This window comes from Mesoplodon mirus, assembly GCF_964341445.2.
Source record: "Mesoplodon mirus genome assembly, chromosome: 12".
Taxonomy (NCBI): Eukaryota; Metazoa; Chordata; class Mammalia; order Artiodactyla; family Ziphiidae; genus Mesoplodon; species Mesoplodon mirus.
Window position 1 is genome coordinate 19,028,680 of NC_138988.1, and position 23,931 is coordinate 19,052,610.

Consider the following 23,931-nt stretch of genomic DNA (forward strand, 5'->3'; position numbering starts at 1 on the left):
CATGCCGCGGAGCGACTAAGCCCGTGCGTCACAACTACTAAGCCTGCGCTCTAGAGCTCGCGAGCCACAACTACTGAACCCGCATGCCTAGAGCCTGCGCTCTGCAACAAGAGAAGCCACTGCAGCAAGAGAAGCCACCGCAATGAGAAGCCCACACACTGCAACGAAGAGTAGCCCCCCGCTCGCCGCAGCTAGAGAAAGCCTGCGCGCAGCAACGAAGACCCAACACAGCCAAAAATAAATGAATAAATAAATTTATTTTTTAAAAAAAGTAAGTTCGTATATGGCTTGACTGGACAGTTTAGCAGTGAGGGGTAAAGAGCAGGAAGTCTCAGGTCACCTGTATGCAAATCAGGTTTTTGTGGCCTGAGGCCACACCTTATCAAACCTCTGTAGGTACTGGGCTGCTCAGCTGTAAAATGGTAAGAAGTAATAATGACATCTGAATACGCAGGCTTGCGAGGATTCAGTGCTGTGATGAAGGTGACTTGCTGAGCACACAAGCAAGAATTCAGTCCATGCACGTCAGCCCCTGGCATTGTTGTCCTACGAAGCGCTGCCTCCTTGTTTCATGCTAGAACCCTTCTTGGACTCTGGAGAGTATAGAGGTTTCTTCAGAAACCTAGAGCAGTGAAACTGAACAGACCTAAATGACTTCGTATAATTGTCTCCTGCACTAGAATATGAGTAAAAGACCAGAACGTGGAGACAGAGGCTTTTAAAAAGAGGCATATAAAGCAAAGGTTTATCAGTGATATTTTTTTCTGGGTGAAATGGTGGTTATCTCATGTTGTATTTGCTTAAATTGACACCATGTTGTATGAGGTGAACACTCAAATTATACTCATGCTAAACCATCATAAATTGAATGGTAGCTTTAAAAATTAGTAAAAATTCGGGCTTCCCTGGTGGCGCAGTGGTTGAGAGTCCGCCTGCCGATGCAGGGGACGCAGGTTCGTGCCCCGGTCTGGGAGGATCCCACATGCCACAGAGCAGCTGGGCCCGTGAGCCATGGCTGCTGAGCCTGCGCATCCGGAGCCTGTGCTCCGCACCGGGAGAGGCCACAACAGTGAGAGGCCCACGTACCGCAAAAAAAAAATTAGTAAAAATTCAAAATACACAGTTTTAAAAATGAAAAAATACAACGGACATTTCCTACCTTTGGATCCTTATACCACCCCCTCCCCCAACCCCATTAGGGAAAGAACCCTGTCTATATTCTGCTATATGCTTTGGGCAGCCAGGGGTATATCTTCTGGGCATATTTGGTGGAGAAGTCAGCTAAACTCTTCAAAGGAAGAAAAGTCAGTATTAGAATAAGTGCCAGTAGATTTTCATATAAAGGCAATAGACTGTTCATGTGAAAACTACTCAGAAAAGGTTAAGGTTTGGGCTTTTTTTTTTTTAACTTTTTTTCCCCAATCCTTTTGTAATTTAAACCCCCCAAACAGCATAAAACCTGTATCAAGTAGCAAATTAGTATTTATCTTAAGTCAATACTGTGGTACCCCGGGCAGTCCGGGTAGAGCGACGGATGCATCGTGGGTCAGATGTCACCGTCACAGGTGCTGATCCAGCGCCTCGCTCTTCACGTTCTGCAGCGCAGCTATTTGAGGCTTCGGGTCTGGCGGCAGAATGCAGTCATGGTGGTTATCGTGGATTTGCGTTTGTCACACAGCGTCCGGCACGCTCATAATAACTAGAAAAGAGTTGTAAACCTGGTGCTTTGGGGAAGATCGATTTATCAGACTCCACCTGCTCAGCAGGGTCCCTTGTTTGCCTCCACACTAGTCCGTAATTATGCTTCCTTGTGACCTCCGGGCTAGAGAGCGGTATTCAGAAATGCGTTTTTTATATCAGGTTCAACACCCAGGTCCATAATTCCGGGACTGTAGTCTGCAGAGCTCTGCCCCTGGTGCCTGATGCTTGCCCGACACCTGGGCCTAGCCCTCTGCTCTGCCATGCCCTCCACCTCTGAGCTGGCTCAGTTTTGCGCACATCTCTTGCCAGGAAGTTCACCATCTTGAGGTCCCCTGGGGAATGTGTCTCGGAGGGTCAGTGGCTGGTAAAGAGCATTGCTTTTACAGATTCCAGACCCGGGTGGGTCAGCTGTGGGCTGGTGCTTGCCCCTCACCGCCCGCCTCTTACTTCTTACAGCCAGACATGGGGCTGTCAAGCATTACTGGAGTTTTTCAACCTTAGGCCTGATGTAGCTGGACCCAACATTCCTGAGCAAGACCTGCTAATTCAGTACAGGGAGAAAGGAAGGGTAGCAAGGGTGGAGAGGCTTCACTTCTGCAGATGGATGACACCACGTCCTGTTACCCCCAAACCCAGGACATGGTGCTCGGTGAAGCCCGTCTCAGTGGATGGCTCTTCTGCTGAATAAGCTGGTAGGATGTTGCCATCTAGTGGAACATATGGCAAACTAAAGATTAATGTACTCTGACCACAGAGTTCAGCAGAGCTAATTAAATCAGCCAGAGAAAATAACTGAAAGTATTTTCTACAGGCAGCTGTTTTGGAAACACGTGCACATTCAACTGAGGCGAAGGGTGACTTTTAGTAATCATGTTTTCTTAAAGTTGGCAAAAGGTCACCCAAGAGTTCATGAATATTTACCACCAAGGAACTAACAAAAATTTCAAACATATAACCAGGTCAAGACCCTGCATTGTCATTGTCATCTATACAACAGGCCCAGTTTCCTATCCAGAGTCCTAGGCCAAAAAGGCTTGGTTATCACATGGTTATTTTTGTATTTTTTAAATTGTGATTTTAAGGTTTCCAATGTCTTTCTTACATTTCCAGTTTCCCTGTTAAACTTCCACAGGATAGATATGCTTATTTTTAGGAGACGCGAGCACCTGACTTGACAAAGAAGGAGTTTCACATTTTAAATTCTAACTAGCATCCCAGAAGTGTCCGCTTCTGTGGTTTCAGACCTGATTTGTGTGAAGACCTGCAGACTTATATTACATCATGGGATGTTTCATGAACACTGAAACATTTTCCTTGTTTCTTTGCTCTTTTGCTTCTGTTTGCTTAGATCCCTCCCTGGTGCCACAGCCGCTGAGTGTGCATCAAATCTGAAGAAAATCTACACAGTACAAACGGTACAGGTAAGATCAAGAAACCTGCTGTTCGTGGGACAGTTAATCATCCAACCTGAGACCTGTGCTGTGCTGGCAGCGCCCACCCGGGGCTGTGCCCTGACCTCAGCTCTCATGTCCACTCTGGCAGAGCAGCCCTCAGCCACATCTACCCCAAAGGCCAGCTGAGCACATGCCCAAGTGGCCTGCTCCACCCTTGGTGACGTGTGGAGGCTTATCGTCTCCCAGACCCTCGTGACTCTGGTGTGGTTTTGACGCTATCACTCTGTGCCCTCATTTAGGCACCAGCTTAGCCGCTCATTCTCTGGGCTCTGTTTGCCATCGGTGAGAGGCCCTGGCACCCACCTGCAAGCTTACTGAAGGTCACAGGGCAGGATAGTGTTGAGCCTGAAAGTGGAAGGTCTCGGACCCGTGTCCTACTCCACGTCCAAATTCCATCATCCTAAACTGGGCAGGCATCAGCCCTTTAATTTGTGTAAGACTGGTGTGATGGTAGCACCTGCCTCCATGGGTGGGTATGAGGACTGAACGAGATGATTGATGTCTTTTTCAGGCTTAGCAGGAGACCTGATACATGGTAGGTTGTCAGCCAATGTAAGCTCTTAGATCTCTTAGTTCTTTCTCTACCCAACTCTTAGGATGAACATTAAAAAAAACAAACCAAAAAAAAAAACCTAGTTTATTTAGTTGATCACATTACTGTTTTCTTCCAAAGCAAATTCTATCAAGTTTCTCTCCCTCCTCTAGTTTAATACATTGTTGTACACACGATAAGCCTGTTAAGGCTGCTTCATACTTGCATTGACTATGTGTCCTGAATTTTCTAGAAGGGCCAGTTTTAAATTGTGTGTTCTGCCCTTAAATCTTTTAATGTCTTAGAAATTCCAATAGATCGGCGTCTCGTCAGCAGCCTCTCACTTGCACAGGAGTTGTGCCGAGATCTTTTTTCAGACACTTCTCCCAGTATCTGATTCAGGAAATTTAGGACTCACGGTTAGGCAGCCCCAGGAATCTGATTGTAAAGTGCCTCGTGTGGCCACAGAGGGCCCTAAGCCGGATGTAAGGATGCAGTCCCTACCACAGGCTGTCTCTGAACTATTTCAGAAAATGACCTAAGCGTGTGGAGAGCAGAATAACAGTGCTGTTGTAAATAAGCATTCAGTGCCAAGTACAAGCAGTGTCACAAGACAGCACGTGGGCCACCGTCCAGAGGGACAGATGCTCTCAGAGTCCAGGAAGGGGTCCCCTTCACTTCTCCCCGTGGTGACATTATGGACCTTGTTACCTCTTCCCAGCACCGCTGTGTAAACCTCAGAGCACTTGATTCCAAAGCCTGTCCTCATGTAGAAGTTCTTAGAGCCCACTGATTTTTTTTTTTTGAGGTCCTCATTAGACTTCTGCCACGCTGTTGTGACATTGGATCCACATCACAGCTGTGCCTGGGTTTCCAGGAAGACATTGGTAAAGTTACACCGAGGGATTGGTTTGTTTCCCTGACCCTGTGTGATGACAACAGAGCATTGGTTGAGCCTTGGTATCTGGCAGCAAGTGACATAGGGTCTTCAGGGACCAATTTAAAGTACCCAGGCCGGCACATACTAGGAAATACCTTCTTAAGAACTTCATTGGGATATAATTTTTTCAGTAAACGCAGGTTTCTTAAGTGTAGAAGTTTGATAAATTTTGACAAAGATACGCAAACATGTAACTATCACCCGGATCAAGATTTAAAAATTCCATCCTGTCAGGAGGTTTTTCTTCATCCCCTTTTCCTACCATCCTTCTTTTCCGGAAGCAACCACTATTCACATTGCTGTCACCATGCATTGGTTTTGTCTTTTACTGAACCTCATATAAATGGAGTACTGTATTGTGCCTGGTTCCTTTCACTCCATACATACTGAAGGATCAAATGAGTGAATGAGAAATTAATAAATGAACCACTTTCCTGTCACAGCAGACTGCTCACATAACGATCTGTTAAGCTGTAACCACACATTCTCAACGGCGGCAAAAATTGATTCTTGGTGTGGCCAAAAAAATCATGCTGTTTGTACGTAGAAAGCACAGATAGGCATACGGTACATACATAGATAAATAGTCTCTTGGTGGTATTAAAGTTTCACAAGAACGTGGTTAGGAAAAGGGCTCCTTCAACTTAGGGGGATGATAATGAAACACTGCCCCAGGGGGTCAGGAAGTTCTGTCGTATCTCCGATGTGCCTGTCCTCCTCCGTTTCTTCATCTGTAAAACAGATAGTAGCAGTTCCTCCTCCCTAGGGTTGAGTGAGGGTTGAATGAGATTGCGTAGTTCTTAGTAGTGCTTGGTACTTAGTAAGCCCTCAGCTGTTGGCAGCTTTTACAGAAGGTCGGATTCTACGCTTCAGCTCCGTCGGCTGACCGGGGAGGATGTGGGCCTGGGTGTAGGGTGGTCACACTGCCTGGGTTGGTATCTCACATCTGCTACTTAGTAGCTCAGGCAAGTTGCTTAACTTCTCTGTATCTGTTTGCTCATCTCTAAGATGGGAGTAATTGTGATACCAAGTGCATCAGGAGGTTGTGAGAATGAAATGGCACAAGGACGTAAAAAGCACCTACTAAGTGCCAGATAATGATAATGAATTCGTCTGCCGTTATTTGCCTACTTCTATTGGAACATCTTCTTGTACATTCCTCAGTCATGTTTTAAATCACAAAACCGTGTACCGCTCCTTCTAGATGATTTATTTCAAGCAGTTTTCCCCCAGATTATACCACTGCGAATACCTCTACTTATGAAAATGTGTTTAACTTGTCGATGAGTTTGGGGATTTCAGGCTGTGTCCTTAATATCTGTGAATAGTCCTTAGTATCTGAGAACTAGCCTGGGTGCTGAATTTAAAGTCATTTGAGGATATGCTTCTGCCCCGCTGTCTTTTTATTTTGTGGTTACATGTTGATTCTTGAACTCTTGCTCTGTCAGCACTAAAAACTTACATCCCTAATCGTGTCTGTTTTTCCCTCGTCTGTGTTTAGATGCAGTGCCGTTATCATGTGGTATTGATGGTTGCTTTCCATAAGGACATATTGAATAATATGTCTTTTTGTACTTTGAAGCCCTCAGCAAATCAGAGATGCTGATGGGGGTGGCAGAGGAATTGTTATCCCCGTTTATTAGCTGGAGGGGCTGAGGCTGGGAGGCAAGTGGCCCGAAAAGTGGTAGAAACAGCCAGTCACGCTGTGCTCTGGGACCAGAACTCCCTCCTTTTCTAGGTCCATCCTCTTGCTTTTGGTCCACCCTGACTGAGGAGTGAGGGAGGCCTGTGTCTCCAGCTGGCCCACCGACCCCTGCTGAGGACAGTCTCATCACAGCCACCAGTAATGCCCTCTGGTTGGAGTTAAATTTATTCCCTACTTACCTGCCTTTCTTGGTAAATTCCATGTTTCATCTAGATGTGTTTTCCAGGCACTTACTGATTCCTTTTACTCTTTTGTAAACCTTTCCAAATTTTCCACATTTCTTCTGTGTTTTTTTTTTTTTTTTAATTTTATTTATTTATTTATTTATTTATTTATGGCTGTGTTGGGTCTTCGTGTCTGTGCGAGGGCTTTCTCTAGTTGTGGCAAGTGGGGGCCACTCTTCATTGCAGTGCATGGGGCCTCTCACTATCATGGCCTCTCCTGTTGCAGAGCACAGGCTCCAGACGCGCAGGCTCAGTAATTGTGGCTCACGGGCCTAGCCGCTCCGCGGCACGTGGGATCCTCCCAGACCAGGGCTCGAACCCGTGTCCCCTGCATTGGCAGGCAGACTCCCAACCACTGCGCCACCAGGGAAGCCCTCTTCTGTGTTTTTATGTCCTAAATGCATGCAGCGCAGAATAGAGCACAGCTTCTGAACAAGCCCGATTTTACCTGTGGCAGAAGGGAGTTACCGGCCAGCTAACGATTTGCAGGGGAGTGCTCCCTTGCTACCCCAAGACCAAAATTCCAGCCCTTAAAACTCATTCCTGTGTAGCATTCTAACCCACCTCAGGTATCACGTTCAAGGTTTCGCCACACTGTGTCCTGTTGTTCTGTGTCCTATGCAGTGGTCCCATAAATTGACCGACTTTTTACTTAAATTCACGGAAAACAGAAGCTTCATATTTCTTCTGTACATGGATATCCAGCATCATTTATCATAAACAGAAGGTCTTCAGAGAAATATAGATACAATCTCTTAAAATGAAGAGAATCTTCCTTCTATACCTGTGTATGGCTGGTGATATCAAGGCATCATCCCTTATCAGAAGGTTGTGCAGCTGCTGTGCTCTTGCAGGTCATTAAGGTAGGACAGCAGATTGCTTTGCAAATCCTTGGGAAAGGAGGGCTGTCCCTTTTGGGAGGAGAGGTTTTCTAGGTCAGGACTGATAATGGAGAATGATAGAAAGATTGATTCAGAGTCGTCACTGCCCTGGAACACAGCAGGGCAGCCCACGGTGGGTGGCATCCTGCAATAGAACGACCTGCAGTGGACCATTTGGGTGAAGGGACAGGGTCGAGGGCAGAAAGAGAGAAACTCCCTCCTGCAAAAAGAGAGGGAAAGCCCTGCAGGCAGGTCTACTTCACAGTTCTGTTTAGTGAAGCTTAGTATCGAGAATAACAGGATTATGTAGCTGTCATTTAATTTATTCATGGGGTCTGTGATGGGATCAACATTACAGTCACAGCCCAGTTGTGCAGAAACAGAACCGAAGTCAAAGTACCTGGATCCTCTGTCTGCTGGTATGTTGGCAGTGGAAGCCGCTGTGCAGGTGGGGTGGGAGATTAAATCTTGTCAAGTGAAAGTGATTCAGTCACTTCAGATGTACAACTTGGTCTCTCAAGGGGGATCAGAATATGCCACCCCAGAAATGTCACTTTAACTTAAGAATTACTTTGAACTGAAGGCAGTTGAAAAACAGCAGACCCAGGAGGAGCTCTCCGACTTCCTCGATCGGCCTGAAATCAGGGCATAAATTACCCTTTTAAAGGTGACATAAATTTACATTTGTGAAGGTATCCCTTTTTCTTACCACTTGAGTCTGCATAACAAACCTACTAAGCAAATGTATGTACCCTGTATTTCCTCAGCACAGTCACACCATATACCACCTCTAGGGGCCCCAGACCCCCTTTCCTTTGTCTGGTCACTCTTCACAATTTATCATCCTTTGTTAAAATGATGTATAAAGCGTCTGAGTCCAATCACGTCTTTGGGTTTTCACCAGAGTGAAAGCCCTGTGCACTGAAAAATGTTAACATCAGTAAACATATACTATGGGCCTTGCCCAGGAAGCCGAATACACACTGCTCTGCTGTTTCCCCCACCTTTTCTCCTGTTCTCTCAATGTGTGAACCCCACTTAGCTCCCCAACTCAGACTTTGTTTTTCATTCATCAACTTAACTGCGTGGTGAGAAATTGCCCACTCCCCTATCGGTCCTCCCATCTTTGGTTCTCACTTTAAGTCAAGCCCTTTGGAATGCAAAGCAAAACCCATTTCTCTCTCGACTACCTGGCTGTCCCAGGTCAGAAACACTTTGCTTTCAGCCTGTTGTACCTGCTGTGAATTAAAAGACATCCCTTAAGCTCTTCAGTTGCCTTTCTTCTGGGCTCTGCCCTTCCCATAAACCATTGATTTACTTGGTGGGCTACAAGCCCCAGCCAATTGGAAATACCTAAGGAATGAAAATGTTTAAAATTTCAAAAATACTTTCAAAGATTTATATGCTATGACCTGCGGAAGAAATTCTGGATTTGTTGGGTTTTTTGGAGGTGTATTTGCTGGATGCTTTTCTTTTCTTTCTTTATTATTATTTTTTTAACACCATGTTGTCTGTCACCACATGGCATCTTTTCTTCTCAAGTATTTTCAAGTATATTCTCTCTTTTTTTTTCCATCAGAACATTTAGTAAAAAAATGAGGAAATTTGCCAGTTTTCCTGGTAATGATTGATTATCTATTTGGCAAAGGACTGTTGGGAGGAGCATAATTGCTTCAATCAGGACTAGTAGGCTGGGGATTTGTTAAGTGGACACCATTGGCTAGTGAATCTAACCACACCTGGGACTCACCACAGCACCCTGCCCTCGTTGGTGTCCACACATGTTGACTGAATAAGTGATGCCTGACTTCCCTCCCTCTCCTCGGGTTGTCATTAAGGCTTTTGAAAAAAAACACTTCATTATTATTAATAAACATTGTGCTTAGTTTTACTGCAGTCTACTGTTTGCAGACCACTTAGAATTAATTATAAGTCTAAGGGCTTTTGAAATCTATTCGCAAGGTTCTATCTGTAGTAAAATTTGGATGATTCAACAAACATAAAAGTATGTTACAGAGAATATGACCAAGAATTATCAAGTTTCCAGTGAAACAGCACTTTCACTTCCACAGGGGAGGAAGAAGGTCTAAGGAGCTGTGTGATACCGGGTTCCTTCCTTCAGCTCTTTTGCCATCATACATGCTTGACGAGTATTCTACACACTGCGTGAAGTTTGCAATATGGAAACAGACCGACTTAGTGCCATGGACTTTAATGGGGGTCTTTTCAATGAGGTCACCGCATATTTCACTCTCATTTTGTGTTCATGCAGAAACATGCAAATATGCACTTGAATAAGTACATTAGGTCAGGGTGAAGTCTCTCACTGTATCTTCTTGGGCTGTAATCTCCTCCTCTCACATTTGCCAAGACTCACAAAATCAGTTGTCTGTGTTTTCAAGAGAAGCTTCTAAAGCTGCACACTGTAGCATGATCCTTAGTGTGATTTTCTCACCTTTGGAACGGGAGAAGCATTTTGTTGTGTTTTCCAAGGTGCTTCAAACCCTGGGTGAAAAGTTAGGATTTGAGAACTTTGGCAAGGGTGTGAGGGCAGGTGCTCTGGCCTGGTATGCCTTTTAGGAGACTTGAAGTTTGCTGGCACCAAAGTCCTCTTGGTGGAAGCAGGGATGTATATTCTAGCATAAGTGTGTCCATAAATTCTGCACGGGTCATTGCCACATCATTGCAGAAGTCCTAGGCTAGAGCTAAGGCAGTGGCATAGTCAGTGTGATGAAGGGCACATGCTGGTGGGAAAACATCTTCAACAGGTGACCCTCACTCTGTGACCTCGTCCATGACCTCGTGACCTGGTCCATGGCTTCTAGGACTGGAGAAATATGTGCCTAAAATACGTAGTAGTATCTGCAGAGGAAATAGCTTAGTGGTTAAGGGTACAGGTTTTGGAATCCAACTGCCTGGCCTCAAATTCCAGCTCTGCCTATTCACACCCACACCACAAGCTATAACTGAAATATTGGAGTAATTTTATTATTTGCACCGATAGCAAACCATTTATAAGGTGGGTATCTCCACAAAGACAGATGTCTGAGGATCTACTGTTACTACAGAGCTATTTTCAGTTACTTCCTACATTAGCACCGTTTTAGTATAAGGGACCCAAGGTATTCTTTTTGTTTGTTTGTTTATTTTTTTGTTTTTTCCTAGCATTTAAAAATTTTTTTCTCGTCATTTTCTTTTTTTAAATAACTCTTATTGGAGTATAGTTGATTTACAATGTGTTAGTTTCAGGTGTACAGCAAAGTGAATCAGTTATACATATATCCACTTTTTTATTTCCGCTTTTTTTTTTAAGATTCTTTTCCCATGTAGGCCATTACAGAGTATTGAGTAGAGTTCCCTGTGCTATACGGCAGGTTCTTATAAGGTATTCTTAATAAATCTACTGTCAGGTGTTTTGGGGGGTTTTTTGCCTTTAGTTTTATCTTATCATTCCCTGTTGCTGGCCTTGCAGTTAATTTGGCTTCAGTTTTTATACAACATGGGCTCAAACAACCCATAAGGATTATCATTCAACATCGATAAAATTTCATTCCACCTGTGCTGCTCCATTCATGATGCCCTTGGATTCATGTTTCTAATTGTTCTATTGCTTGTTCTGTTCTCCTGAGATCCACTAGGAGACCCAGACAACCACCCTTGACTTACTTCACACAGAGTGATAATTTTTCATTTGTATAGTAATTCTGTGCATAGAGTTCGTAGCGTAGAGATTCTTGGTACCATTCCAAACAAACTGGAAAGGGTTTTCTTCTTTGTAAACTCACTTCTTGTCCTAATCCTGATGGTCATACCAAACAGTGATGCTTGGGAGGATTAGTCTGTGTGCCTCAGTTTCCTTATCTATAAAACAAGAAGAATAATTACCTCCTAATTAGGTTGTCATTCAGATAAATTACATAAACATGTAAAAGAGGCGAAATCCTGGCCCTATTACTGTTGCTGCTGTTACTCTCATTGTTACTATTACTCTATTATTTTTATGTAATCTGTGTCTGACTACCAGCCACCCTGTGTCTTAGTTCCAGCTGTTATAACAGAATACCATAGACTGGGTGGCTTCGACAACAAACACTCATGTCTCACAGTTCTGCAGGCTGGAAGTTCAAGATCAGGGTGCCAGAATGGTCAAGTCTTGGTGAAGGCAGTCTTCCTGGGCTTATAGACAGATAGGCATCTTTTCATTATATCCGCACATGGTGGACAGAGAGGGCTAACTCTCTTCCTTTTCTTATTGGGACACTAATCCCATCATGGGGGGGTGGGGTTCCATCCTTATGGCCTATTTATGCCCAAAGACCCCCACCTCCTAATTCCATCCTATTGGGGGCTTGGGTTTCACTCTGTGAGTTCGGAGAACACACAGTCATGGAATTCCTAACACCGTGTATCTTGGGCAACTTGTGGCTTTGGCAGCTGATCTATTCCCTTTTCCTCCTGGGAGAGGAAAGGAGGGGGTGCAGAACACACGAGGTGATTCCTCTTTGCCTCCTCTGTACCCCATCCCCCAATCCAAAGTGTAACAGACTCCTTCTAGGCTTAGAAAGAAGACAGAGTCTGTGTCACAAGGAAATATGGTTCAGTACACATACTCAGCACTACAGGCTTTATTAGATGCCATATACCTGTCAGAAAAATCATTAGCAAGATCCTTACCCTGTTTTATGTAGAGACACATTGCATAGGAATGTTTGCTAAACCATAGCTTCCTGAAGCATACAACTTAGCCTGCCTTCAGAAAAGAAAAGAACATTCTTTAATGTTATGTTACGTTTTCTAGCAGAAAATTAGAAAGAATACTGAGAAAAATCTAGTTTGAATGGATAGGACTTAATGAGAATCTGATTTTTTTTTCTTTAATGCATTCATTTTAGGAGCTAACGACATAGTAAGTCAATACTGGGTGTATTAAACAAAGTGTTTTTCTTTTAAAGATATTCTGGAGTGTGTACAATAACATTCCTCCTGTGACTAGCCTGCCCTTGAGATGTAGTTATCATTTAATGAGAGGAGAGAGGCGGCCACTTTGGTAAGTGTCTTCTGTATAGTTTGAGGTTAAGGTGGGAGGGAAATGGTTGTGAACTGAATAAAATAACTTCATGCCAAATTGGAATGCTCAAGTAATTTTCTCCTGGTGGTGTTGCAAAGTCATTTTAGCCATGAGTTAATGTTGAAATAGAGCCCTTCCCTCTACCCCTTAACCCTTGTGCTCCAGAGTGACACGCAGGTGTCTCAGCATCTGCCCATGGAGGACCCCATTGCAGTCTCACAGTACGTAGGTCCACATTAGCTCCCTCAAGGTGCCATGCAGGTCTTTGTATCGGGGTGTGGCATCATTTGGGTTTGTTCTTTCACTTGTTCAATAATGAGCTGGACAGTGGAGTGAAAAAGCTTATAGGCTGGAGGGGAGATGAGGGAACAGATGTGGTACCCACATCTGTTATATGAACAAAGATCATATAACCTCAGACATACCTCATGTGGACCACATAGAAAGTGTATGATACTGATCATGGCCCAGGGTCGAGGAGAGGGCGTCTTTCTTCTTTAATAGCTGGAGTAGCGTTGAGGGTGGAGGACAGTAAGCCAGTTTGCCTAGGCTGGAGTCCCCGTTAGTAGTAAATCCTTGCATCATGTCCCTCAACTGATCTAAGCCATTTACCCATTAATAAAATGGGAATATACCTTAGCTCTTTGGTAGCAAATGGCAGAAACGTAAACTGAGCCCCCCCAAAAAAGAGGAATCTTTTGGCTTCTGTAACTAAACAGTCTACCGGTAGGACTGATTTCGGGCAGATCTGGGTGCTCAATTCTTATTAGGAATCTGACACTCTCCGTCAGACTTGCTTTGCTTTGCTCTGCCTTGGTTTAATTTTCAGGCAGGTTCTCCCATTTGTGGTGACAAAATGGCTTTTATAAGCTCCAGTCTTAAGCCCTACAAATTTGTCAATGTCAGCATTGACCAGCTCCAGTAAAATGCCAGGGCAGGCTCTCATCGGCCCAGCGTGGGTTGCCTTTCCATCCCTGGCCAATCATGAAGACTAGGAAGCAAACCTGGGTCATAAGCCCACCTTTAAAGCTAGGATATGGAATCAGCCATATCAGAAAGGGTCTGGCATAAAAGTAGGGGACAAGTAGCTCCTTAAAGGGAAATTGGGGTGCTCTTGCCAGAAGAGGGAGCAGTTACTACACAGGGAAACAGCAGATGTCCTCTACCGGGACTGAATCCCCTATTAGGCTTATGACACAAGATTGAAATGCGAATCAAATGAGGCGATGTCAAGAGCATGACATTGAAATGTAAAGGCCTTCACACGTGTGAAGCACTTGTATTAGTTTGTCCACCCCGGGTGGTCTAGGGAACCTCTGTCCTCACCACCTCCTTGAGGATGAGAACCTGGTGTCCCATCACCTTCCCTACCCTTTTGGCCACTGAATCCCACCTTCTTCCCTCCCCATCTCCATCCCCTCCCTTTTTCTTTCATCTGCTTCTGTTTCCAGTAAAACGAACCGGGGAGAGTTTATTGCAGAATGCTCCATTGTTTTTTTGTTTTTAATGTCATCCATTGTTAAACTAGGTGTATGTAGAGCTACTTAATCCATGAGTGTAATTGTGAACATTGGTCTTTGATCCAGGGAAGAGGAGAGTAATGCAAAGGGTGGCGTATGGAAGATGAAAGTTCCCAAGGACAGCACGGTAGGTTTCTTCTCATGCTTTTCTAGAAGCTAAGTTCGGGGTTGTTGACCGCTTATGATGAACCTCTTGTGCGTTCTAGACAGTCCGCCTGGTAGACTCAGAATGGGACTGGGGGTGAGAAGTTCTGTTCTCACCTTGGTGGTTTTCTGCCTTACACTGTCACCTTGAAAATATATTGTGAGTCTCTGTAGAAATGGTGTAATGGTGTGACTGTATCATAGAGTTCTGAACAGCTACATGCCTATAAACTTTACAGAAAAGCTGATTAGGGCCGTCATGTCCTCCACAGCCATGACCGACATGTGGAAGTGGGTCTACGTAGTGAGAAGCAGGATCCCTCCCAGCAAAGGCTCGTCCCTTCCCCACTGGGGCGACAAGCACTTCTGAGAGTGACCCTGGCACAGAGAGTGGGGATGTGTGGGAGGCCTTGCATCTCACCGCTCTTTGGGGTTTCATGCGAGGCCGTGTCCAGTCTCCCTCTGGGGTTGATGAAACCCTGGTTGATGGCACGGCCTGCTCGGGCGCTGGTTGGCAGTGGTCAAGCCTCAGAAACCTGGGTTTCCCAGGAGTGGGCTCTAATTCATTGTACTGACTGAAAAGAGCCTTCAAATCTATTCTTAAGCCGCCTTTGAAAATGGATGAAAGGACACATGCTCCCCAGTCTCACCTTTTCATGGTTTCTTTCATGTGGCTGAGCTCAAAGGATTCAAACATCTCCAGGGACCCATAGGCTTGACCTTGCATTGTTTCCCCATGAGCACAAAGCTAAAGATATGACCCAGTTTGTTTGTTAAAGGTGCAAACTATCGTTAAGATGCATAGCTACGAGATTTGGCTAGTATTGGGCATATATAATTTTTAAAACGTCAGGGGAGCAAACAAAAAACCAAGCAAGGCCTGTGAAGCTCTTCCTGCCCCCCTAAAAGGAGAGAAAGTTGTTTTGAATTTCCACAAGAACACGTTTTCCTTGCCATGTTCTTTATGTACTTGCAGTAGACAGTGACTTCTGGTAGAAACAATCATGATGTCAGCGTTGGACGAAAGGTGGCTGAAAGACAAGTTTGTCCCCCCTCCTTGTCAGCTCACTTGACCACATTCAGTCGCAAATAATAACGCTTTCACATCTGCACAAGTGTCCTCACCCCAAGCAGCTCAGCCCTCTCTCTTTGTTGCTGACCAGTGGGAATCCGGTGGGTCAACCTCCTCTGAATTCACAGCAGGAGAGGGAACGTCCCCTTCCCCTAACTTCCTCTCAACACTGTCATCTTCGTTCCTTATAGCGTAAGAGACTGCAGACGAGACAGATAAAAAACAGAAGGGGTGGTTTCTAGGTGGGAGACAGGTAGGCCAGACGGAGGGTCTAGGAAGGAGAAAAGAAAACCCTCCTTGAGAGTGAAAAGCCATGACGGTTAACTGCTGTGGTCTTGGTTAAAAATTCAGTGAGGCTGCTTTCAGCTCATTAGAACATGATAATACCTACTCTCATTATAGTTAATATATTAGTGGGCGCCTGGTCCAGAGCAAACACGTAGCTATTTATGGAATGGATCTTAAATCTCCAGTGCTGTTGCAATCACGGTGCTGAGCCCATCGAACGCAACATTTGTTGACTAATTTCATGGTCACAACAGCCCTGGGAGGTCGGTCCTATTATTATTCCCTGTTCGCTGAAGGAAACTGATCCTCAGAGAGGCTAATAAGCCTGCCCAGGGTACAGCTCTAAGCCGACTGTCAGGAATCAAACCCGGTTCTGGTGGAGTTCAGGGCCTGCGAACCAAGACAAGGAAGAGATACGGAACCAAGAACTTTTCAAGGAGGAGTAACTGGAAAGAGCTGGGAGACCTCCAGTTACCTGTGCGTGGATGCTGGCTGTTGATTGGACAGCATTAGGGGATCTTCAGCCAGAAGAGACTCAAGGTTTTCTCATAGGGAAGAGGTGGACTAGAGCGTGCACTAACTCTTCCAGGGAGATGCACGTGTGCGCGCGCGCACACACACACACACACACCACAGTTCAGTCACTTAGCAGAAACAAAATGCCTTGACGTGAATGGAAATCTGCAAGTCTCTGGTATTCAGTAAAGCAGCAATTTCCTTAAGTGTTCTTCACTTGTGTAACCTTCGAAGTACCTTATAAACTGCAGGAAAAGCAGGAAAGGGTTTTGAAGAGAAGGATGGTCCTAATAGCATTCACTTATAACCAGCTTATACATTTTGAATCAGTGAGAGGTAAAGAAATTGGAAAAGTGTAGGTCATTTGAATGCATTTTTCCTACGTTGTTCTCAGCTTCATAGAGGTGGCACTAGAGATTAGCTTTGTGGCTTCGGACCCCCCACAGTTTTGTGGACACAGAGTTTGTGACTTGGGATCCCTTGTATCTCTCTGTGCAAAGCCATGTGTAAAACAATACAAACATAGGCCACCACGTGGGTGTTTACGCCTGTGATTCAGCGATGTCTGCGGGCTCCAGATACGGGCGTGGAAAGGGCATGAGAGGTTAAAGAAAATGTGACTTGGGTAGCTCCTGAAGATAATTGTTTAAAAATGTGTATGTGTTCCTTTTCCTTGGTTTTCTTTTGTTTTGCTTTCTGTTCTTTTCCCACACCAGTCCACAGTTTGGAAAGAGTTGTTGTTAGCGACTATCGGGGAACAGTTCACAGACTGTGCCGTTGCAGGTAATGAGACCCTCAGCTCTGGCCGTCCCCACTCGCGCGTGCTTGGCTTGTGCTTGTTCCTTGCTGAGCTTTGTTTCTGTGTGTTTGCCTTTTTTACATATTTTGGAGTCGCTTATTTTGTAACTATGAAGTTACTTAGCTTTTTCCCATGCGATCGTGGCGTTTTCATGTTACATGTGTATGTGCATATGTATATTTACATATGTGTGTATTACGTGGATATACATATGTGTATATGCCTATATATTTTTTGCACTTATAGCTCATCTTCATAGTATCCATGACCATCTGTCTAAAATAAATAGGCAGAAAAAAAGGAAAACTTTTTTTTTAACTGAAGTATAATTGACATACAGCCTTATATTTGTTCCAGAAGAAAATGAAATTTGACATTGGGCTCCTAACACCACTGGTGGTGGGTTTCCTTCATCAGTTCCAATTCTTCCAGAAGAGCCCCGTGCCTTTGTTGTCACCTGAAGTTTGTAGTTAGGTCGGCACAGTCCTTTCTGCCCCTCTCAATTACTCGCCCCTTCCTCCTGTCCCTCTCTTGGTCCCTTCTACTCAAAGTGAGAGATAAAGGGGAGGTGGGGATGAATCACCATTAGTGCCTGTGATCCGACAATTGGGGCTAAAATGTAAAGTCTTCAGGACTTTACTTTGAAGACTTTACTTGAAGACTCACTCAGTTTTCAAATACTGAGTGAGTTTCTGAGAGCCCCGTGAGTACATTTTTATTTTGCTTTTTTCGTTTGTTTGTTTAATTAAAGTATAGCTGATGTACAAAACCCATAAGTTACAGGTACACAACATAAGGAGTCACAATTTTCAAAGTTATGCTCCATCTGTAGTCATTACAAAATATTGACTCTATTCCCCAAGCTGCACGACACATCCCCGTAGCTTATTTTATACCTAATAGTTTGTACCTGTTAATCCCTTACCCCATTTTTATTTTGCTTTGTTTTTGTCATGAAACCACTGAAAGAGGAAAATTGAATTGCTAGTTTAAAGTTTTGTTTTCTTCTTGGGTAGTTCCTTCTGAATGCTTCTGAGGTAACATTTAGAATAACATTTTTCCTGTTCAGCTTTCAGCTTTAATTTTTTTTAAACTATTTGGTATTGATTGATTTGCCCTCAGGCTTCTTAACTGGTTCTGTCTTTGGGAACCCTTGTGGGCCTAGCTGGTGCCAAGCAGGTTTCAGATTTACCTCACTAACAGTTTCAATCATTCTACTTTTGTTTTCTTTAATTCTTACACCTCTTTTTATTCACTGAAGACAGAAACTGGGTTAAGATGAAATTGTCTTAAAAGTACAGGTTCTTTCTGTTTAAATAGGGGGTAGGTAGCAACTTTACAATATGTAGTCAAAAATGCATCTTCGGTATAATTATAAACAAGTAAATCCCTGGGAGAGGAAGTTTTCTGTATGAATTATTCCTGTTTCCAGAACCAGGGAAAATAGTCTAAGTAATAATAAATAGGCAGGATTGAGCAAAGAAGACCTATTGTTCCGTGGTTGACTTTGGAACGAGAGCACCATTAAGTATTAACTGTTCGCTCTTAATTAACCCAGCTCCACCACGACAGCAGGTCAGCTCATCTCTCTGGTCCTCACTTCCCCCATCTTCACACAGTGGCTCCTCCTAGCTCTGACGTCTGCTGCCAGTACCCTAAAATAATCAGCATTTTTGCTGGTTGATTCTGCTTATGAATATTACATGTTTGCTGATGGATCTCCTTTTGCATATGGGCTGCAGCCTTTTTACCATGCCCTTTCTGCAAGTGCTGTGCTAGGGGGTTACACGTAGGTACCAAAAGCCAGGCAAGACTGAAATATTGACAGTTCAGCATTTTCAGCGCCCGTAAAGCTACAGTACCCTCTGACCAACAGTGTAGAACTGGGCAAAACAAAAAGACTGGAAAATGCTGCTCTTTTCCTGAAAGGCTGAGCTAGTGTCTTCATGACTGTTCTTGAAAGTGGTAAATGCCAAAGCTTCCCTCTTCACTTGATGATTTTTTTGTTCACATAGAATTTAACATTGAGCTCTAGCAAATATACTTTGAAGATAAATGAGAAAACAAGAAACATGTACCTAAGACACATTTCTTGATGGGATAATAAGTTTCTGTGGATAGCCATGATCAGGAACTGTTTACTCTTTTGGAAATTTTTGTTTAAATGTGACATGTATACAGAAAAGGACACAAACTATGATGTGTGTACCTTGATAAATATTCTCAAAGTAAACATCCCTGTAACTGGCACCCAGATCAAGGAACAGAATGTTACTGGCCTCCAGAATCTCTCCACACCCTCCCTTCCCCCAGAGGTGGCCACAAGCCCAACTTCTGACACCTTCGACTGATTTTGTCTGCTTTCAAACACTTCTATACATGGAATTATTTAGTGTCACATCATACACATTTAGCCAGAGTCAAATTTATTTACAAAGGGAAGAAGGGAGAGAGGGGAAAAGGGAATGAAGGAGAGAAGGGAAGGACGGAGGAAAGAAAGGAATTATTTTACCGAAGATGAACTCCTTTAGTAATTGGACAGGTCCTCATTTAAATTGTATCTAAATGCTGGAACGTTTTAACCTCCAGAAGACACACGGAAAAGCTGATAGCAGAAATGCTGAGATGTACAGATTTATAGTAAGTAAGGAAAATTAGGCAAAACATATTAACTAAAGCAGAATTTCCTAACTTTGATAATGCTCGTCTTTCACATTTCACTCATTGATGCTGAGTGTGCAAGGGCAGCGGGGTGACCCTACTTCAGTAACATGCCGCAAACATGTATACCAGGAGTCAAGTCTTCACTCCTGTCATTTTGCTGCAAATTACTGTACACAACGTGGATCCACAGGACAGTACACAATCCTACTTATCCAGCCACCATTCTCGAATGCCTACAGAGCAGCCCCAAATCCAGAATTTAGTTAAAAAAAAAAAAAGACCTACATTAATCAACGTAGATAAATGCTTCCCTGCCCATTTGCCGAAGCGCTCTAATGACATGGCCACACTTAGAAGATACTTACTTTATACACAGGGCTAACAGATGGTCATTCTCTAGCCCACAGTGAAAATGCCCAAACCAGAAGGGGGATGGCTAGGGAGAAAGAAGCAGGCAAGAGCAGGGATGATTAATAGGAAAGGAGCAGACAAGCAAAACCACGGAAAACAGAATGAGCAACTCGGAACACACAGTCTGGGTCCAGTTAGTGTTGGGGCCTAGAGCACTAACCACCCCGAGATCTCTGAATGGTTGGCAGGAAGTCGGGAGGAATACTTGCTGTTCTTAACAAAGACAGCTAAGCATCGAGGAAAAGTTCATGTGAGTTCAGTTGGCTTTCAGAGGGCCGATCATTATGCAACTTGAAAAAGTCTCATCAAAACATAGTAGGAAATAGTCCAAAGCTTCGGTAACATGTTAAGAAGGGTAAGTTACTTGTCTGGAAAATTTGTTTGGCCGGGACACTCTGTTTACCTAAGTCGCCGGATGAATGTGATGTGACTGCTACAGCTTTTGCCCACTAACTTGCTTTTGTCCAACGATTCCCCTTAGAAACAATATTTATCACGGGTTCTCTCGTGCCACCTTGTCTTGATCATCTTCTCTACAGCTTACAGATAAAATGATAAGCGCTAAAAAACCGGCTCCAGCGGACTTGAAATTATCACTCATTTCTTTCTTCCCCCTTTCTTCCACTCAGATGACGAAGTAATAGGAGTTAGTGTCAGTGTCCGGGACCGGGAAGACGTCGTCCAAGTCTGGAACGTAAATGCCGCTGTAGTGGGGGAAGCCACCGTTTTAGAAAAGATCTATGAACTCCTGCCCCACATATCTTTTAAAGCCGTATTTTATAAACGTAAGTGCTTCATTTCCAGTTACTACTTTCTAGCTTATTCTATCATACTTTTAAAGACAGAAACCGTGTTGCCAATGAGGTGCAGGGGGAATCTCTTGAAATTCTATAATCCACTAAATAATTCAATAAAATACATTTTAAGGGTGTTTAAAAAAAACTTTAGCCTCAGAAATTGAAGTGAGATTTCAGTTGTCTCCTAAACACACGGATCAGAAAAGGAGATACTTACTGTTTTTGTTATTTCAAAAATTCAAAGCTGATCTCAGACTTGTCACTCTCAGAAAAAATTACCTTCTATTCGAAGCAACAATAACAAAACAAGTTATTATATGAGCCGGCAGGTAGATTTTCAATCATCCCTTCACAAACAGGGATTTATAATGTATAACATCTGTAACTGTGGAGGAACCCATTCTGCGCACAGGCAAGATTGAATGTTCTACTGAAATGCTAATACGTCCTCATTACGGATGACCGTGACACAGAAGAGAATGCACGCATAGCGGTGAAATGTTAACAGTATGAATAGCTGTGTGGACCCATTGTTTGCATCATGATTCATGTTCATTGCTTTTGTGTGCTCTTTTGAAAAAGTCATCTTTTTCATAATGAAAACAGCTTAGTGCCATTAAACCAGTGTTTGGTAGATCAAACTGCGGGTTACAGTTTTAACAGTGAGTTAGAGAAAAGGATTGACAGCCCCACACGTACATGATGAATTTCCTATTCCCCAAACTATTCCAAGAGTCAGTAACCCAATTTTTTTAAACCATGGTATTTCATTGAACCTAAGATGCTCTTGGTGATAAGTATTATTTTAGTATTACTAAGAAAGAAAAATACAAGGCTCCTAATTAAACTGTGGCACATTCTTGATTCCGAGGGTCTTCATATGTGCATTGGGGAGGCGGGGTGGGGAGTGCATCTTAGTATTAGTGAAATATACTGTATTACCGTTTCACTTTTCCCAACCCCTTGTCAAAAAGGAGAAGAAAAAAGTCAAATTTTGCTTTGTGATTGTCTTACTATGATATGAAGACTAAGGCCTCCCTCTAAGCTATCATATAATCACAGGCCCAGTGATTTAGATTTTAAGCAGTGGGACAGATCTGCTGCTGCAGATATTCCGGAGATGCTTAGCATCTGAATTTTAAATGAAAGTTTAAAAAAGAGACAAGAGGATGGCACTGCAGAAGTCGCTTATTGATTGTGCCGTGTGGAAGTCGCACATTTGTAGATGCAATTTTGACTCCATAGGGAACATTAATTGTATTTTCAGCCCAGATATTAATTGAAAGTTCACCGAGGGTCTTTTTTTTTGTACTCCACGAGACTAAGTCCAGCAGAAATTCTCCAAAAGGAAGTATGTTTCGCCGCCATTTATGAACGGGGCAAACTCGTTCTTTACCTCCTTAGAACCTTCTCCACATTTGACTCCAAAGAGGAGAAAAGCAATTTGGAATGGTAAAGTCAGGCACTCTGGATTTTTGTCCCACTTCAACACTGTGACCTCGAGCAAGTCACGGTTTCTCCTCCTTTCACTTTCCCATCTTACTATTGAGAAGGTTGGTCTTAAATGATCTCCAAGGTCCCTTCTGCTTCAAAATTCTAACACGTAGGGTAGCAGCAGGCTCAACACACGATAGGAGTGTTTAGGCCACAGAGGTAATCGGGCCACTGAGAGGTTAGGCTAGGTTTTAGAACAATGGCAATAACGAGGTAAGACTAAGCAAGGATGAGTCATCACTTCATTGTTGTGATGGCTGGGGTTGGGGGAGGGCGGGGGGAGAAAAAAGCCAGACAAAGGAGGGGACGTTGCAGCTCCCCAGGTCAGGCACCCTTTAGGGCGTCTACATTTATGTGGAGGCCATAGTGATGTTCGTGAGATAGGCAGAACTGGCCGCGGGTCTTAGTAGAAATGCATATTTTAAGGGCATAAATTGACATTTAAAAATTCAAAGATTATTCAAATAAAAATTGGAATTGGAAAAAACAAGCAATTGTCTTTATTTTATATAAAGCAGGCAGTCCTTTACTCAGGAGGGATATACACCACGTGCTGCAGAATTGATTTGGAAAAATGAGGTTTTGGGCAGAAATGTTACTCACAGCTTGATAAAGAACAGGTAGGGTGCTCGGTAGGTAGGTAAAGAACAGGTAGGGTGGTAGGGTGAACTAGGTCAGAAATGGCCAACTCCACGCTTTTCCTCAGTCTTGTTACAGGAGCCACGTGACAGGGGAGATTTTCCCGCATAGAAAGAGCCCTAATGAATTTGGGCAGGGCCTCCAGTCAGGTGGCTGAGGGTCAGGCTGTTGATAAGTTATCTGTGTGTTAGATACAGTTTGGTTACTTGACTGGGAAACTTAAATGAATGGAGACCCCCTCCCCCCGCCAAATTCTGTTAGGTTCTTCGGAGCAGCTGAATGACAAATGTCTTCTGATGTGAGAATTGTTTAGAGCAGAGTTTGGCAAACTACACTGTCAAGCCAAATCTGCCCCCTTCCCACCTGTTTTTGTATGGGCTGCAGCTAAGAGTGGCTTTCACATTTTTCAATGGTTGGAAAAAAATCAAAAGAAGAACTACGTTTTGTAACATATGAACATTGTATGAAATCCAGATTTCAGTATTTATATATAAAGCGTATTGGTACCTAGCAGTGCCTGTTTGGGTATATATCATCTGTGGCTGCTTTAATGTTACAAGGGTAGAGTTAATAGTTGAGACAGAGATCCTGTGACCCACAGAGCCTAAGATGTTTATCCTCGGCCCCTTTCCAGAAAAAAGTTTGCTGACTTCTGGCTTTGACCCAAGGCTAACCTAAGGCCCACAGAACTTTCCCCTGTTCCCCAGAACTCTCCCGATTCTGAATGTTCTGTTCCCATCTCCATGACCCATCAGGATTGCACTGTCTTAACTATGACTGCCCCAAACTGTCCCTCACACTGAGAAGTAATAAAAATCCGTGGACAGTTCCTATCTCTTGATTTATCATTTGGGGTCCAGCATCGCTAAGAGGCCTGTGGGCACCCCCCATTTGACCCAGTAGCAATGCTACACTTCATTGAAGAGCAGGCCACATTTTGTTTGATGTCTGTCCTAAAAATCTTTCTTAAAAAAAAAAACAAAAACATAAAAAGTGAAATATTTTTAAAGTTCTACATGTGAGAAATGTTCAATTAAGTCAGCTTGGATTCCTGGCCACCCTTGGGAATTGGGCCAACCTGC

At 43.7% G+C, this 23,931-nt stretch overlaps 1 protein-coding gene across 3 annotated transcripts in view; it reads left to right on the forward strand.

Annotated features, from left to right (window-relative positions):
• EIF4E3 (eukaryotic translation initiation factor 4E family member 3) overlaps positions 1–23,931 on the forward strand; it is a 41,836-nt gene that overhangs the window by 14,804 nt on the left and 3,101 nt on the right. For all 3 annotated transcript variants that reach the window (XM_082639806.1, XM_082639804.1, XM_082639805.1), the window contains exons 2-6: positions 3,050–3,122; positions 12,390–12,484; positions 14,092–14,152; positions 16,762–16,828; positions 20,549–20,704. In XM_082639806.1, the coding sequence (XP_082495932.1) occupies positions 12,459–12,484; positions 14,092–14,152; positions 16,762–16,828; positions 20,549–20,704 (310 nt within the window). In that variant the 5' untranslated portion in view covers positions 3,050–3,122; positions 12,390–12,458. The remainder of the gene's footprint in view (positions 1–3,049; positions 3,123–12,389; positions 12,485–14,091; positions 14,153–16,761; positions 16,829–20,548; positions 20,705–23,931) is intronic.